A 17,760-nucleotide genomic window follows, 5' to 3' on the forward strand; every position below is an offset into this window, starting at 1 on the left:
CAACGGCTCTGATACACATGCAGGAGGGATGCAGACTCTTCATAGTTCACGGGAGCTTTGCTTCAAAATGTCTGAATTTGATATACACATTTCAAGTCCATAATCTGTGTCAAGCTGATTTACCATGGGCTAAACAAATACTTTTATAAACAGCAGAGGGTAAGCTAAGCAAATACAAAGATAGACTTACCGTGCATTCACACAAAAAGAGATTGCTCACATTTGTCACATTTTTAATCATCGCTTCACTCGCGTCTATCACATGTAGCAGCCAAGGTGGCTAGCTAACTGAAGCTAACCCCAAGCTCAGCCTACTCTGCTGTTGTGCTAAATGGAAGTGATGCTATTGCTAACCAGGGGTCTGAATGCTTTAAAAGAAAAGAAATGAGCTGTCAGAGGAAGTGCGTGGCTCTTAAAAGAGCCATTGTGTTGTAGTGAGATCAGGCTTTCTTCTTCTTCTTCTGAATTTCCGGCAGACTAGATGCCTAAAGGCACGTTGTTGCCATCCACAGTTCATTATATCCATAGGAACAGTCTGGTTTCCCCCAAGGACTGCAACAATAGCGGCTTTGGTGAGCCCCTGGATGTTTCACAGAGAACTTTGATGACGCTTACCACAATCTGATCAATCTGATCTGATCAAACACTGATTGGCTGTCGTGGCACAGCTTCACGCGATGTCACTTGAAAAGTTCAAATTTTTCCACATATCTGAACCAATGGCTCGGGGTTACTCCTTTAAATGAGTTCAAAGCCTTGTCCTCTACCTCCTCCATGTATAAATTTTCCACAATAGGGGATACTGGTGAACCCATGGCACAGCCTTGTTTCTGTCTGTAAAAAGTGCCATTAAACTGGAAATATGTTGAATATTCAGAAGTTGCCAAATGTGGTCTGGTTTGAGATTTGTTCGGTTGTATAAGGAGTTGTTTAGTGTGAGCCGTTCTCTTACTGTGGCCAGAGCCTCCATGGTTGGAATACAGGTGAACAAGGAAGTCACGTCGTAGGATAACATGGTTTCATCTGGATCCATTTTTAAGTCTCTGACTTTGTTCACAAAGTCTATGGAGTTTTGGATGTGGTGTGGGGTGTTGCTCACCAGTAGTGCCAGGATCTGCATCTTATTCTCGCCCCACTTCAAATATCCAACTGTGAAGAATTTACGAGTTCCAGGTTGAACTGAAACAGAACATAAACCATTGTCATTGAGCCATGCTGCTTTATTAAACGGTAATTCACTAAAGAGGGATACTTTGATGATTTTCAACAGCATACTTTAGTCGGCGTGTGAGCGGCGTGTTCCGGTTGTCTGCTCCATTCACTTGCAGACACACACACCCTGTAACTCTAGTGCTAAATACTGTAGCTCGGTTAGCAAAGTGCAACCGAACGCTGTATTTCCAGTTATTTACAATTATTAGTTTTCAGCAGTCTGCATTATATACCTATGTAGATTTTACCAGCAGTTGCAGTTTCTGCACTTCTTTTATATTATTCATTTGGTTTATCATCCTGTGTGTCCATAAGAATGTGAGTATTAATCCCTCCTATCCATGTTCTTCCCAGACAATCTGTGGAGATTTCAGATGATCAGAGAATCAACACCTAAGCATTCAGTTGTTTAATCATCCTATTTTATAATTATATAAGGTGTTTTACGAGAAAAATGCAACAGTAAAGGCCCAAAGTGACTATGGATACTGTGTATACTCACAATGTAGACATATTTTGTCACACATAAAAGTCCTACATTCATGCATGCATTTCTTTTTTTGCTCAAGTAAAATATTAAATGTATTATCCGCAAAAAATACGCCCCTCTTCATTTAATAACATGCTTTTCTTCTTGTTTCTACATTTGGTCAATGTGCAGAGTTTGACACGAGAAGGCTATTTTCATATTTATCTGCTGAAAGTTTCTCTGTGCATGTCTTTATTAGTTCCGCAAGGGGAAATTCACTTTTTACTCTTTTGTTGTTTTATTATTTAAACACACACACAGGCCTCAAGTATGCACACATGCACAAACAGGTCCTATACACATGCATTAATGGAGAGATGTCAGAGCTTATAGAGGGTTTATAAATATAAACCACAGCTAACTTCTAAGTCTCATATACCCGATTAAAATCGGAAAGACTGAAACTTGGCTTAGACTGTGAGATTTCTATATGTAAGCCTACAGTGTGCAGTGTTTCTCATTGTTTACTTCTCAGTCTGTCCACTAGATGGAGACATTGATGTGACTAAATAGTTTGTCCCAAAACACTTCAGTGTGTATAGTCCTGGTAACTTCAAGATTACCATTCTGCTACATTCTTTTGTGATGCAGATTAATATACAATCCTAATTTTTAGATGCTGATACACACAGTCAAGACTCTGAACTGTAATTTATAAATACTAGTCTACCACAATCATTTTAAATTTGTTTAATTATTTATAATCAGCTGATTAGCATGGCCTCTTCTCATGAAATATACAATCCCATAATTATTTTTGGTATCTCCAGATCGTCTGTCTCATCACCTCTGATGTCCCTTGAGGATGAGAGTTGCACCATACAGAGATCAGGTTACATTATTGCACAAGATTTACATATGAAGCACAGTAGAGAAGAATGAGGAGAGGCCGACTCTGGAGGGATAATAGGATTTTGAAGGGTTTTTAGGATTTTTGCAATTTCCCATTATATTATATTCCATTCTACCCAGAGGATATGGTTTCAGTTTGGGTGTACGTCCACTGTGATAATAACAGCTCTGAATTCATGACAGGATTGGATGACAAACTAATATAGCTTAACATTAATGCAGTGAGTTCAGTAAGCTTACTCAGGGAACATGGAAAGTATTAATCATTTGTAATTCTATGTATGTATGTATCTATCTATCTATCAATGAGTCCTTTGATATTTATGATGACTCTTGCTGGAGTTGTCATCTGATAAATAAAAAGGAGGTAGGCAGTGATGTGATTTGTCTCATGACTGATCCTCGCTGATACTCTGGCAGATGAACAGGGGGTCGCTGTTTCCCTCCCACATCAGCGTAGCAAACAAAGGCAGCACAAACAGCGGCTGAACCCAAGCTGACCCTCCTTCGGCCTGCAGAGGAGACACAGAAGAGCTTCATATGAAATCTATTTAATCATAAACAAAAGCAAATTTAATCTAAATTTAATTTTGACTTGATGATGAAGTTTACAGTTCATCCTGGAGGGAACATGAATATCAGACCCAAACTTCATGGCAATCAAAGCAATAGTTGTTGTGATATTTTACTCAAAAAACACAAATCTCATCTAATCTCATCTTCAACGGCTTATCCGGGGTCGGGTCGCGGGGGCAGCAGCTTTAGTAGGGGACCCCAAACTTCCCTTTCCCGGGCCACATTAACCAGCTCTAACTGGGGGATCCCGAGGCGTTCCCAGGCCAGTCTGGATCCCTCCAACTAGTCCTGGGTCTTCCCCGAGGCCTCCTTCCAGCTCAATGTGCCTGGAACACCTCCCTAGTTCCTCACGGATGGCTGAACTTCTCACCCTATCTCTAAGGGAGACTCCAGCCACCCTCCTGAGAAAACCCATTTCGGCCGCTTGTACCCGCGACCTCGTTCTTTCGGTCATGACCCAGCTTTCATGACCATAAGTGAGGGTAGGAACGAAGATTGACCGGTAGATCGAGAGCTTTGCCTTCCGGCTCAGCTCTCTTTTCGTCACAACGGTGCGGTAGAGCGACTGCAACACCGCTCCCGCTGCTCCGATTCTCCGGCCAAACTCTCGCTCCATCGTCCCCTCACTCATGAACATAATCCCAAGGTACTTGAACTCCTTCACTTGGGGTAAGGACTCATTCCCTACTTGGAGAAAGCAATCCACTGGTTTCCTGCTAAGAGTCATGGCCTCAGATTTAGAGGTGCTGATCCTCATTCCAGCTGTTTCACACTCGGCTGCGAACCGATCCAGTGAGTGCTGAAGGTCCCTGACCGACGACGCCATCAGGACCACATCATCTGCAAAAAGCAGAGACAAGATCCTCAGCCCACCGAACTGCAACCCCTCCCCACCACGACTACGCCTCAATATCCTTTCCATGAAAATCACAAACAGGATTGGTGACAAAGTGCACCCCTGGCGGAGGCCAACCCCCACCGGGAATGAATCCGACTTACTACCGAGGATCCAGACACAGCTCTCGCTTTGGGTGTACAGAGATTGGGCGGCCCACAGAAGTGACCCCCTGACCCCATACTCCCGTAGCACCTCCCACAGTATCTCCCGGGGGACCCGGTCATATGCCTTCTCCAGATCCACAAAGCACATGTAGACTGGATGGGCATACTCCCAGGCCCCCTCCAGGATCCTTGCGAGAGTGAAGAGCTGGTCCGTTGTTCGATGTCCAGGTCGGAATCCGCATTGTTCCTCTTCAATCTGAGGTTTGACTATAGGACGCACCCTCATTTCCAGCACCTTGGAGTAGACTTTACCAGGGAGGCTGAGTAGTGTGATACCTCCTGTAATTGGCACACACCCTCTGGTCCCCCTTTTTAAATAGGGGAACCACCACCCCGGTCTGCCACTCCCTCACTGTACCAGACTTCCACACAATGTTGAAGAGACGTGTCAACCAAGACAGCCCCTCCAAACCCAAAGCTTTCAGCATTTCTGGACGAATCTCATCAATCCCTGGGGCTTTGCCACTGTGGAGTTGTTTGACTACCTCAGTGACTTCCACCAGAGATATTGACAATGATTCCCCATCAGCCTCCAGCTCTGCCTCTACAAAAGAGGGCGTGTTGGTCGGATTGAGGAGTTCCTCAAAGTGCTCCTTCCACCGCCCGATTACCTCATCGGCTGAGGTCACCAGCGTCCCGTCCTTACTGTAAACAGCTTGGACGGTTCCCCGTTTCCCCCTCCTGAGATGTCGAATGGTTTTCCAGAAGCACCTTGGTGCCGCCCAAAAGGCCTTCTCCATGACTTCTCCAAACTCCTCCCACACTCGCTGCTTTGCCTCTGACACAGCAGAGGCTGCAGCCCTTCTGGTCCGTCGGTACCTTGCAACTGCCTCCGGAGTCTTCTGGGATAGCATATCCCGGAAGGCCTCCTTCTTCAGTCGGATAGCTTCCCTGACCACCGGTGTCCACCACGGTGTTCGAGGGTTACCGCTCCTTCAGGCACCTAAGACCTTAAGGCCACAGCTCACCGCTGCAGCTTCAGCAATGGAAGCTTTGAACATTGCCCACTCCGGTTCAATGCCCCCAACCTCCACAGGGAAGCCAGAAAAGCTCCGCTGGAGGTTTGATTTGAAAATCTCTTGGACGGGGGCCTCCTCCAGACATTCCCAATTCACCCACACTACTCGTTTGGGCTTACGTGATCTGTCCAGAATCTTCCCCCATCCTCCGACTCAACGCATCATCAGATGGTGATCAGTTATCAGCTCTGCCCCTCTCTTCACTTGAGTGTCCAAAACATACGGCCTCAGATCAGATGATACGATCACAAAATCGATCATCGACCTTTGGCCTAGGGTGCTTTGGTACCATTGACACTTATGAGCATCCTTATGTTCGAACATGGTGTTAGTTATAGACAATCCGTGACTAGCACAGAAGTCTAATAACTGACGACCGCTTAGATTTAGATCAGGGAGGCCGTTCCTCCCAATCACGCCTCTCCAGGTATCTCCATCATTGCCAACGTGGGCGTTGAAGTCTCCCAGCAGAACTATGTAGTCCCCTACTGGAGCCCCATGCAGGACTCAATTCAGGGTCTCCAAGAAGGCAGAATATCTGAACTGCTGTTTGGTGCATATGCACAAACAACAGTCAGAGTTTTCCCCCCTACCACCCGCAGGTGTAAGGAGCCGACCCTCTCGTCCACCGGGGTAAACTCAAACACCGCGGCGCTCAGCCGGGGGTTTGTGAGAATCCCCACACCCACCCGGCACCTCACACCCTGTGCAACTCCAGAGAAGAATAGGGTCCAACCCCTATCCAGGAGTACGGTTCCAGACCCTTGACTGTGTGTGGAGGAAAGCCCCACCAGATCTAACTGGTAGCGCTCCACCTCCCGCACAAGCTCCAGCTCCTTCCCCGACAGAGAGGTGACATTCAACGTCCCCAGGGCCAGCTTCTGCTTCCCGTGTCTGGTCTGTCGAGGCCTCTCACCTTCACTGCCACCCGTGCAGCAGCGTACCTGACTCCAGCGGTTCCTCCTGCGAGTGGTGGGCCCACAGGATGGGGAGGAGGGAGGCGCCACATCACTTTTTCGGGCTGTGCCCTACCAGGAGCACTAGACTCCAGACAACACAGCCCTCAGGTTCACAGGGACACACAAACCTCTCCACCACGATAAGGTGATGGTTCCCGGAGAGGAACAAAAACACAAATGTCAAACTTTATGGCGGCACTAGAGAGGAAAGTTAGAGGATCACCAAAGTCATTAGGATTCTTCCTCTGGGGACCATAAATGTGAGTACCAAATATAATGGTAACTCATCAAGTTGTTATTGAGATATTTCAGTTTGGACCAGAGGAGTGGAACAACTGACAAACTGCCATTGCACCCGAGCCATCAGAAGTTTTTATCCTGACATGTTAAGAAGGCTTTTATACAGAGACAATAAACAGTTAACAGTTTTTTTTTTTTAAAGAAAAGAACAAGACAAGAAAATTTAAAGTAATTTAAACATATGTCAGCTTGTTTTTTTGTGTCAAAATCTTCTGGAATTGAGGGGCAGTAGGCACTCATTACTTCAGTATTTCTAATCCATGGCCCGGTACAACTTCTTTAAACTGTGCCAGACAGTGGCTTATTTCAGGTCACTGTGTTTTAGGTGCTGACGTTACACAAGTTCCCATATTTCCATAATAAACACTGATATGGCAATGTGTAGGATGATATGCAAGAAAGTGTTGCTAAACTCTTGTCCAACATCTAATATAAAGGTCAATGTCATCCCACTTTTCATAGAGTTAAAAAATGTATTGCTCATTGACATTTACTCAAAAGTAACACAAGAAATAGCTCACTGCAAACAGATGGCAGTTTTCTACACCAGTTCCACATCTCCCACCCACACAGGTTGTTATACAATTTGATATGTATTCATATCATCTACACGCATATTTCCTTCAAGTGATTTTTCTATTGGACAAAATGTTATTTAACAGGGCTTCACTTGGTGCATTTTTATCTTTCATGCCCTTTGCCAAACTGTGCCCTTATTATCACCGTGCTAAACCCCAGGCAGCGATATTTCACAGTAAAACGAACCTGCTCCTTGTGTTGCTGTGGGGGGCACATTGTCCCTCAACCCCACCTTTGGGTACCACAAACACATATACATACACAGACAAACACACACGCGCGCGCGCGGAATGGGCGGTGTAAGTGAGCGCGCGAACAGCCAGCCTGTTCATCTTTGTGCGCATGTTCTCATGGTTGGATGGTGTAACTGTGCAGGTCATCCCCATCATTGCATGGTTGATGCCCAACTGGAAGACGCGATTTGCAGAACAACAGATAGGAAATATCGACACATCAGGTGACATCATGAGCAAAGTGACGGGAGGGATGAAATGCGTGAAATACCTGCTTTTCGTTTTCAACTTAATCTTTTGGGTAAGTCCGCTTCACAAACGGAAACAACGTTATTGCTGATTTTTAAAATCACCGTGATGTTTTGATCCCTGACATCTTATTTCCCTGTTAGAGGAGCCAGTATGTGTTTGAGCTATTTATTTTAAATGATTATGTTTGCATGTGGAAAACCTGTTAGTGCTCCACCTTGTGTGTTTACATGTGTTTACACAACACACTGCAGGCTGAAAGTACTGTATGTCTATTGATGTTGTTTGATATGGTTTTTATTAACCTGGAGAACTGGGAGGGTTCATCGTGCACATAATTGCTTCTATTCACCTGCTCTGTACAATCTCCTCTGACTCTAATTCTCAGAGCAATACTTCATTGTGTTATCAATCATTTTATTTTCATTTAAATCCCTTCTAAATACCTCATTACAGCTCTTAAAGTACCCCCATCTATGAAATGTTTCTAATAATTAATGAGTAAATCAAATGAGAGTTTGTAAGCCACTAACCCTTTAAACACTGACATGATTTATGTATGTAATGTACTCTGGTCCTCCTGCAGCATCAGAGCTGCAGTATGTTGCCACTTTTCCAACACACCCGCTGTTTAGATCCTCTCTCATGATCTGGCATTGTACTGTGACTTTCCTGCTGCGGGTCTGGGAGTTTTTAACAGACAGGGTTAATCTGTTCTGGGAACATCACAAAGGCTTTTGCTTTGGTCTGTTAGATCTGCTCAGATAAGGTTACTTGTGACTGACTCACTTTCGATTTTCTGTGCAGTAACTTATCATCTGAATCACTTAATTTTAGCAAACTATTTTGGAGACAAACATTTTTTTTTTGTCAGATTAAAAGTGCACGATATAGCTATTTTAGAAGGAAAACTCTTTTATTTTGTCATGTTCGGATTTACAATATATTCATGTATCTATGTATTTATGTGAGGCTCTATACAGGCAACACATTTCCTTGGAAAATAATCTTATTATCAGTGTAATGATGGGAATACATGTTTGGTAAATATGGTTTTGGCTCTGGCTTGTAATCCCCTACAACAAAGCTACAGTCCATTGGTTATGGATAACCTGTTCAGTTATAGAGTGCAAGAAAGATGATTTATTTTTATTTTATTTTTAAGTAGCAGACAGCCTCACGACCCAGGCTCAGGTTGCAGGTTGCAGAATGAATTAGTTGATGTACTTTGTTTAAATGACTCCCTTGTTCCTGTTGATTCAGCATTTGTCCCACGTCACATTTTATCATCTGCAATGGGTTGAAATAAATAGATCAAAATAGATAGAACTAGTAAATAAAAGGGCTGCAAGTAATAACTATTTTCTTCACTGATCATTTTTTTTTTAATAATCTTTCGGTCACTAAAATACTCAAAGACAAAGAGTGACACGTGCACACCAAGGTTTCCTAAGGCCAAAGGAGAAGTCTTTGTATTAATAGTTTTATCTAGCCTGGGAAATGGACCAATCTGCAGAGCTCATGTTTCATTTGCTCTAGCAGGTACACATCTGATAATTAGTGTGATGATGGAGGCTCAAGTTTTATCTGAAAATGACCCAAATTCACTCATGTTATTACAGACTACAGACTCTTGCAGCTGTTGTGCATGGATGCTCATGTTTAACTGCTAAATGATGAAGTATATATGGATCTCAGCGGCTGCATTGGCTCAACTGTGCTCTGTAAGGCAATCACTTTTGTCACCGACACAGACAGCGGCCTCTTTGTTTTAGAGTTTGGGGACTGAAAGCAGAGAGCTGTTGTGATCGGAGCCAAAAGGGGCGTACAGTACGCTGTCATTTTGGGGTGCAGAGCCAAACAAGCCAATGCCAGCGTGAGTTACGTCACCCAGGCACTGTGAGACTGGCACAGACTGTGGCTGAAATGCACCATGGGAGATGGACCATTGATGCTGTGATGGTGTCTTTAGATGTGATATTCTGATGGTCCGTATGGAAACATGAGCTGCTGTCTTCCTTTTCCATTCATCTTTACTCTTGAATTAATCTCTTCATTTAACGTTTTCCTCCAAGATTTTATATTTTTAAGAGTTCACAGTTTGTTATCAGATATCATATCAGATATAAAAGATGATAATTAAGACACATATGGGTTGTAATTTAGTTTTCAACCTGTTAATTATTTGTTCTCATTTTAATTTATTAAGTAAAATGTTGTGAAGCTGATTCACTTCTGTTTTGTTAGAAATAAAACTTGTGATAACAATTTACACCAATACACATTTAGCATCCAAGCTCTTTGTGTCTTTTAATTACATATACAATTGTCAGTTTAAACCAAATAATGCTGTTTAGGTGTATATCAAAGGTCAGAAGGATTCACTTTCTCAGGGTGACTCCTTGTTTCAATCGATTGGTTTATTTCTGGCAAGGCTCACCAAGGGAGCAATGAGGTCCTCTCAGTATTGTGGCAAACTCTTATCAGGCACATCACAGCTGATATTCTGTCTTTGTTCAACATAATGACCATTAAAAAATAACTATGTCATACAAGAAGTACTTTGGCTCCACCTTCCGCCTATGAGCTGTTTGAGAATCCAAAATCAGTTTTAGTTTTAGTCGCTAAAGAGTTCCTGCATTCACATCTCTGGCAGCAGTTGGCTCGAAAAAAAAAGAAGAAAAGACAGTGAGCGTCAGTAACCACTCTACTGACGAGACAAAGAGAGAGTGACACCTGCAGAATATTAATCAATATTCCCATGATGGGCCTCAATGTATAACTGTGAAGTGATTTCTAGGCAACAACACTGAGAGCTCACCAACAAAGACGTCAGTTAAATCCTAAAAATAAATAGGGATCACATTTAAAGAAAGTTCAAAAATTGTGCATTAATATTTTGTAAAAGTGTGTTATTCTCACGTTCCTCAGCTGTCTGGCCTGTTGGTGCTGGCTGTGGGACTTTGGCTCAGGTTTGACCCAGAAACGACGGAGCTACTGACAGGTGACGGGGCCCCCGACACCTTCTTCATAGGTACGTCCTCCTTTTGGTAAAACCAAAAACAATCTTTATGTCCTCCTCAGAGAACACAGTGCAGTATCAGATTTCATGCCTGATGACATAATGTTTAATGGTCAGCTGTAATAATCATTAACAAACTTCCCAGGGGGATTAACCCTCCACCATTTAAACTAGAGAACCTTTCAGGGGCCATGGGTGTTACTGAACACTTAACAGGCCCATTTTACCCTTGATGCAGTGTGATGTTTCATCACTTCCTCCGCATGATGGAAACTCACTTTTCTGAGTGGTTTTCAATTGTCATTTACATCCTTACTTATTAGGCATGTTCTTAAATCCTCTATGCTCGTGCTGAAGGGCCACTCACAATGGACATAATGGTGCTGAGGGGAAGTGATAGAGGACATGTAAAACAATTATTGACACACACCATTAGTGCTCTAGTTTATGGGTTATGGAGAGAATTGCTCATGTTTACAAACATTGATTAGATTTCCCTTAACTGGAAAAATAAAAATGGATTGGTCAGAGATGCTCAAACAGATTGAACTGATTTATAAACAGCTCTGTCTCACCACTGAGATACCTTTAAGTTCGTAGCACTTTGTACTCTGCTGTTGTTCTGCACAGTTCTGAATAAAACACAGGAGGTGATTAAAACATAGAGTAGAGTGGACAAACACCCTTCAGTAAGTAGTAGTGTTGCTGTATCCCCTACAATGGCCCCTCTCTCTCTCTCTCTCTCTCTCTCTCTCTCTCTCTCTCTCTCTCTCTCTCTCTCTCTCTCTCTCTCTCTCTTTCTCTCTCTTGCACTCTGTGTAGGAGCAGATGTTCAGAATGAAGCCTATTCTTGTCACTCCCGTTTAGAATATGACCTAAAATGGTGACTTCACTTCATCTTTGCTGTGCTTTCATGGGACTGACTGGCTCCCTCAGGACATGAGGAACAGGTTGGGTGGGGCAGGTGGCAGGAGTCTGTCCTGAGGTTGATCCTCTAGGAGCAGTCATAATACTGTACCAGGCAGTGGACTAAAGGCAAAAAAAGACATTAAATAAAATACACACAATATAAAAAAGGACATTCATGCTGTCATTTAAGATATTATTCAAGATATTATTGAGCTATTTGTTTTTTATCAGTGTTTCACCCATATATGCAAACTTCTGTAGATGAGATACTTTTTGTTCAGTTTGGTTTAATTTGACATGCAAATATCACTGAGCTCGCTCAACTCATCACACATTTTTATTGCGTGTGTTTACTGTAATGTGTTCTTCATTTTCAAAAACATTTACCCAGTAGATTAAAATTTTAAAGATGTTTTTTTTTTTTTTTTTTTTTTTATTAGCAGCTGAAGAGTGATGGTAAAGGGGCAGAGAAAGGGGACCCAGGCTGCTGCCAAGGACTGAGCCTATATTGGATGCACACTCTACCCAGTGATCTAGAGGCCAACCCCAGATTAAGATTTCACATCAAATAATATCTGATAATTTTATAGCAAATGTTGCATAATTTCATAGATTAAGCTACCCAATAGTATATAAATATGTCACAGTAATGTCCATGTTACAAAGCTTCAACATTAAAATGCTGGTTTATAATCCAGTAACATAAAATAAAACACTGAAAGGGGAGAATGTGCAAGTCAACTTAGTCTAATTGCAGACCTTTGCCCTGTAATGGTATATTTTCTGTTTGGGTTTTGGATTTTCACAACAGACTGCAGCAGATGACTGAATGCAAAATGATCCATCTATATGGAGCCAGCCAGTCCCATGAAAGCACAGCATACATATATATTATTACTTTATATATATATATAAAGATCCTGCAGAGAGTCCTTAGCAACAAAATAAACACCATCGTGAGCAGAATGGTGGAGCGTTGCTGCCCACGTTCACCTCCGGCAAAGAAACGGAACAGAGTGATAGCATAACAAGTCAAAGTGGAAGCATTCCCTGTGGGTGAAACGCTTTCCATTCTGTCACCTTTGTTGCTCCATGAGCATGTAAACAACAGTTATGTGCATTTACACTGTGTTGCTACCTGCTACCAGCATTAACAAGGAGGAAGTGCTCTGCTGGATATCACAAGTTTCACTATGAGGAAGTGTTCAAAACATCACCAGCCAAGATCGGCTCTGTGTAGACACTTTGTATATACAGTACAGTCTAGGCCCATTATATTTTCCATTGCTAGCCCTCTGCTTGGAAGCAGTGTCTCCCTCGTTTCCAGACCCCTTCAGCTATCCACCTCGTCTTTACCTCCCATTTTGTTCAACAGCAGGAAAACAACAGCTTGCAATCCCCCTCCCCATGTGGTTTAATTAAATTGCTGCAATGGTTGCTGTCTATATCACCATTTAGACCCTTAGCATGGGCCTCAGGGACAGGTCTGGTGTATAGTTACAGTGTGAAGGGCTTAGTAGTGAGGGCTGGGAGCAGGGGAGGTGACGACATCCAGGCTCATGGGGAGCTAGGGTGGTTGGGGGATGTAGTCTAATAATTCTGGCGCAATCAAACACCCCAACATTAGATTCGCCTTTCTACCAGACAGATGGCATCTGTTGTGCTCCTTTAACCTGCAGGAGAGTGAATGCACACAGTCTGAGTAATTGGAAATTACACCAATATGTAAACCAAACAGCTTGTTTCTCTGTAGCTACATCAGCTGTAATTCAAATTCAAATTGTGATGCTGCACAGAGTCTGACTGCACCTCTGGCACATAGATGAGCAGCATTTCCAGCTACTTGCTAGAAGGACGGACGGAGGACAGACTTCATGTCTCTGATCCATCTTGAAACTGAGATTTTTTTGAAGCTTTATAACTTCATGTAGAAACAATAATCACTACACCAGGACACCTCTTCAACACCAACTCCAATCTAACACATTAAATGTACTAATTTATTACTTATGATGCACCAAGAGGAGGCAAAATGACACCAAAAAAAATAATAAAGTGCCTTTTGTGTCAGGGATTCTTTTTGTGTTTCTGTCTTCTTTCATCTCGACTCAAAGCTTTAAAATTCATAAGTGGCTGGACTGAAGGTGTGGGCTGAGCTTTGAGGCTACTCAGAGAGTTTCCACCTACACATTTTGGCTGGCAGTCAAACATAACAACAGTCCTTATATGAATTCTGCTTCAACAAAGACAAAAAGCAGCATGATGGTGCTGCCATCCTGCGTTGAAGCTGTGAATTGCAGTCATATGTCAGTACACTGACTATATTCTAGTCATTCAGCCTATTTCCTGATTTATTCTTTTACAGTATTGTTTTTAAAGGGCTACTCTGTCTGCTTTTTCTCTCATCAGCTGTGTACATCCTTCTCGGTGCGGGAGGGCTGATGATGATCATCGGGTTCTTCGGTTGTTTTGGGGCTGTACGTGAGTCTCAGTGTCTTCTTGCATCGGTGAGTTCAAATGCTCAAAAAGTGTTCAGAAAGTTCTTAATCGTGCACGGCAGTGTTGTGTTTTTGTGTTTCTTTTGTGGTATTTCTACAATCTCTCTGAATTTTTGATGTTGACACTTCAGGTCTCTATTTTTTTGCTATTTGATACAAATTTTTAGAAGAAATACAGCAGGGCAGACGCTGGACTCATGTTACCACCTAACATGAAACTGAACCAACTTATGGGGTGCAAATTTTAGTTAGAGCACACATAATGTATAAATGTGCATGTAAAGACTAAGGTGAGGCCTGTCAGCAGCTACACTGTCTTCCAAGAAGAAGAAGAAGAATTCCTTTATTCATCCTGCGAGGGACATTTTTTTTCACTCTGTTATTATATTATTCATGTTACACACACAGGCCCAAAATACACACACATGCACAAACAGGACCTATATGCATGCAATTAATGGAGAGATGTCAGAGTGAGGGGGCTGCCATATGGATCGGCGCCCCGAGCAGTTGGGGGTCTGGTGCCTTGCTCAACAGCACCTCGGCAGCGCCCAGGAGATGAACTGGCACCTCTCAAGCCACCACTCCACACTCCATTCATGGTCCGCACAGGGACTCGAACCGGCGTCCTTACAGTTCCCAGCTGAGTCACCTATGGACTGAGCCACTGCCGCCCCCAAATACAGTATATACATACAGTATATACATACAGTATAAACATACAGTATATACATACAGTATACTAGGGTTTAAAGTATATTTGTGTTATTTCTTATGATGTATGATGAGAAGCATCTAGATTTATTCATTTGTTGTGACATAATTAGTTACAAACTGGTTGAAACATCCACCATGCAGGTACATACAAATGTAATTTATTTAACTAAATTATGCAGTTAAGGAAAACTGATGAAAACTAGCTTGTGAAGATACTTATCCCAGCTTGTGTTGACTTCACTCTTGTTTTGTTTATTAAACATATTTAACTGATCTATACAACCACAAAATGTGATTCTTTTTTTTTTTTTGCCCTAGAGGATCCTGGTCATGCTTGTTTCATTTGTGACAGTAAATTATTTATTTTGCCATCCTCAATCGTCCATCTAACTTTGTGGTATTTCAGTATTCATTTAGGAAGTTATTTTAAAAACAGCGTAATGGGTCAGCACTGAAATGGAGTTTGATTGGTGTAGTAATATGTATTAATTCATTGCAATTTTTATTGTGAGGGTAACCGAGAGTCTTTTAATCAACGCACAGCAGGTAAAAACAACATCAAATGTGTCTGCAGATGAGCATACAATTAAACAAATACGGAGAATAAAGTTTCTAATAATACATGGATAATGGATTATTAGTCAATTTGGCTTAAATTGATATTTTTTTCTTTCAATGAAATTCCTGTTTTCCCTACGAGTAAAATAGTACCAAATTACAGACTTCTTTCCAGGAAACTTCCAACAAAGTTGAAAGTAAATGACTGTAAAGTTGAAGAGGTACCAACCCTTCTTGTATGAAAGATAACTTTCAATATAAAGCAATAACAATCCTTCCTCTTCTGCTCCGCAGTTCTTTGCTTGTCTTGTGATAATCTTTGGAGCGGAGATTGCCGCCGGTGTGTTTGGATTCATGAACAAGGAACAGGTACAACAATTGTATTGTATGTATATCTCCTAAATCTACATGAAAAGATCTCATAAGTGAGTATATTGTTACTTTTATCAATAATAGATTGTTGAAGAAGTCCAAAAGTTTTACAGCAGCTCCATCGCTGACGTCTCCAACCCGAATGGCACAGCAATAGCATTGATTTACCACAAAACTGTGAGTAAATGTGTCCTCCTCCAACTCTATGGTTCCAATAAACGCCACCAGCATAATAATTTTATCCTTTTTTAACTTTTCACATTTACAGCTGAACTGTTGTGGAGGCTCCACATCAGACACGTCTGACACACTTTGTACAGAGACTGAGCAGGACACCCAGGTAAACCCTCATACCTTCTGTAACACTTTATACCAACATGGTGGCAGTATAGCACTGATTTTGTTCATACAGTCACCAGTGCTGTGTTATGTTATAATAATATAATAAATAATAATAATAATAATAATGTTAATGTAGTGTACTCTGGTTATTTATTGCTTCGTATTTCAAAATCTGTAATCTGTAATATTTCTTGTTTGGAAATTATATTATTTTTATTTATTTATTCATTTTTTGTTTTAAATATTCAATAATATATGTATTTATGTTCATTTGTAATGAATTAATGTTCCTTAACAACAACTCCGGGTTTTTTCTCATCCCACCTGTGAATTTTATTCTTATTTGTCTTTCTTTAAAAATATATGCACATACATAATAATTTGATCTATTTTACTATATCAGGGGGATATGTTATATGTAAAATAATTCAGAACTGGATTATATGCACCTGTATTATATGAATGATTTATTGTTTTTAGGACTGCCTCACTGCAATAACAGGCTTCTTCAATGAAAAGCTGCATATTATTGGATACATTGGGATTGGGATTGCAGGAGTGATGGTGAGAATTAAATTTCAAATTCATGAATCTGAAACCATGATTCCAGTTCACACTCATTTCTAACCATTTACCCGGCGACTTTACACACTGTTTTACACTTTTTTACAATGTTTTAACGTGTCCCAAACTGTGTCTGGTTTCAGATCATAGGAATGATCTTCAGTATGGTTCTGTGTTGTGCCATCAGGAACAACAGGGAGGTTATATAGATGGTGTGAGTTACCCTACCCCCCCCCCCCCCCACACACACACACACACATCCACGTCTACCAGCCAGCCCACTACTCACTCACTGGTCCCTTCATAATCAACCCATCTGCATAAAGAAGGGAAACACTAAATTTCTCATTTCTCATAGTCCAGAGTCACCTGGTGGGGGATTTCACTGAATATCACAGAGAGAGCACAACACATCCCAGTTGTCCACGGGCCAAATTCAACACGATACGCTGGACCGTTATCTTCACAACTTCTCCTCAACTCCACCAGCACTGAAAAGTTATTTCTTTGTTCTTTTCCATAACCCATGGGGCTGGTTTCTCAGAGATAGACCTTGGCTTAGAGCTAACTCCTAGTCCACAGTTAGTCCGGGAGCAGGGTGGCTATCTTCTTGGGCTTAAATAGTCTAAAATGGCCAGACTGTAAGACTGGTCTAACACTAAAGACCAGTCTAAATATCTTTGTGGAACCAGCTCATGATCAGCTTTTGGCACAACTCTGTGGCATTCCTCATTTTTTGACATATTTTCGTTACACAGCGCTGTACTGTAGCTACAGCACAGTACATGAAGCCTTCTTTGACACAGGAATGTTGTGACTGCTGTAAATATGGGTCGCTATGTTTCTATTTGCACCTGATGTTAACATTAGTTACCATGCCCTTTCTAGACATTTTTAAGTAATCAATACTACTTTGTGTGCTTAAATGTTTTGAGGACTAGCCTACCTTTGCCGAGTACATTTCCATTATGTGCCTCTTTAGTCATAAAATAAGCCTCCATCTACTGCGAGATTTACCTTGTGATTTGAATATGTACAGCAGTTCCCTGCCAAGTATTTCTACCTTAAGCACAAACAAGGAAGCGAAGATATTATATCAATCCAAAGGGTTAGGGAAGGTCCGATGATGAGCTGCCACTCTTTGAATCTCCAAATTCATCTAAAAAGGTCATTAATAACATTGTCTTGAGCTCTTCTGGAGCATGTGT

General features: G+C 41.8%; 1 protein-coding gene across 1 annotated transcript; it reads left to right on the forward strand.

The window, feature by feature from the left end:
* The first annotated feature begins 7,489 nt into the window (after window positions 1-7,489).
* On the forward strand, window positions 7,490-17,257 carry tspan2a (tetraspanin 2a). Its single transcript, XM_083939843.1, has 9 exons — window positions 7,490-7,622; window positions 10,502-10,604; window positions 13,911-14,008; window positions 15,569-15,643; window positions 15,731-15,823; window positions 15,915-15,986; window positions 16,469-16,552; window positions 16,696-16,766; window positions 16,911-17,257. The coding sequence occupies exons 1-8, from the start codon at window positions 7,554-7,556 to the stop codon at window positions 16,759-16,761; spliced, it is 660 nt and encodes a 219-aa protein (XP_083795969.1). The 5' UTR covers window positions 7,490-7,553; the 3' UTR covers window positions 16,762-16,766; window positions 16,911-17,257.
* The last annotated feature ends 503 nt before the right edge of the window (window positions 17,258-17,760 follow it).

This window comes from Echiichthys vipera (genome assembly GCF_963691815.1).
Source record: "Echiichthys vipera genome assembly, chromosome: X".
NCBI lineage: Eukaryota > Metazoa > Chordata > Actinopteri > Perciformes > Trachinidae > Echiichthys > Echiichthys vipera.

Bases quoted from the DNA above. Each gene is read 5' to 3' on its own strand.
- tspan2a (XM_083939843.1), top strand. From the start codon at position 7,554: ATGAGCAAAGTGACGGGAGGGATGAAATGCGTGAAATACCTGCTTTTC. The intron at 14,009-15,568 runs GTGAGTTCAAAT...TCTGCTCCGCAG, and splicing joins CTCAGTGTCTTCTTGCATCG to TTCTTTGCTTGTCTTGTGAT. The intron at 15,644-15,730 runs GTACAACAATTG...TATCAATAATAG, and splicing joins GATTCATGAACAAGGAACAG to ATTGTTGAAGAAGTCCAAAA.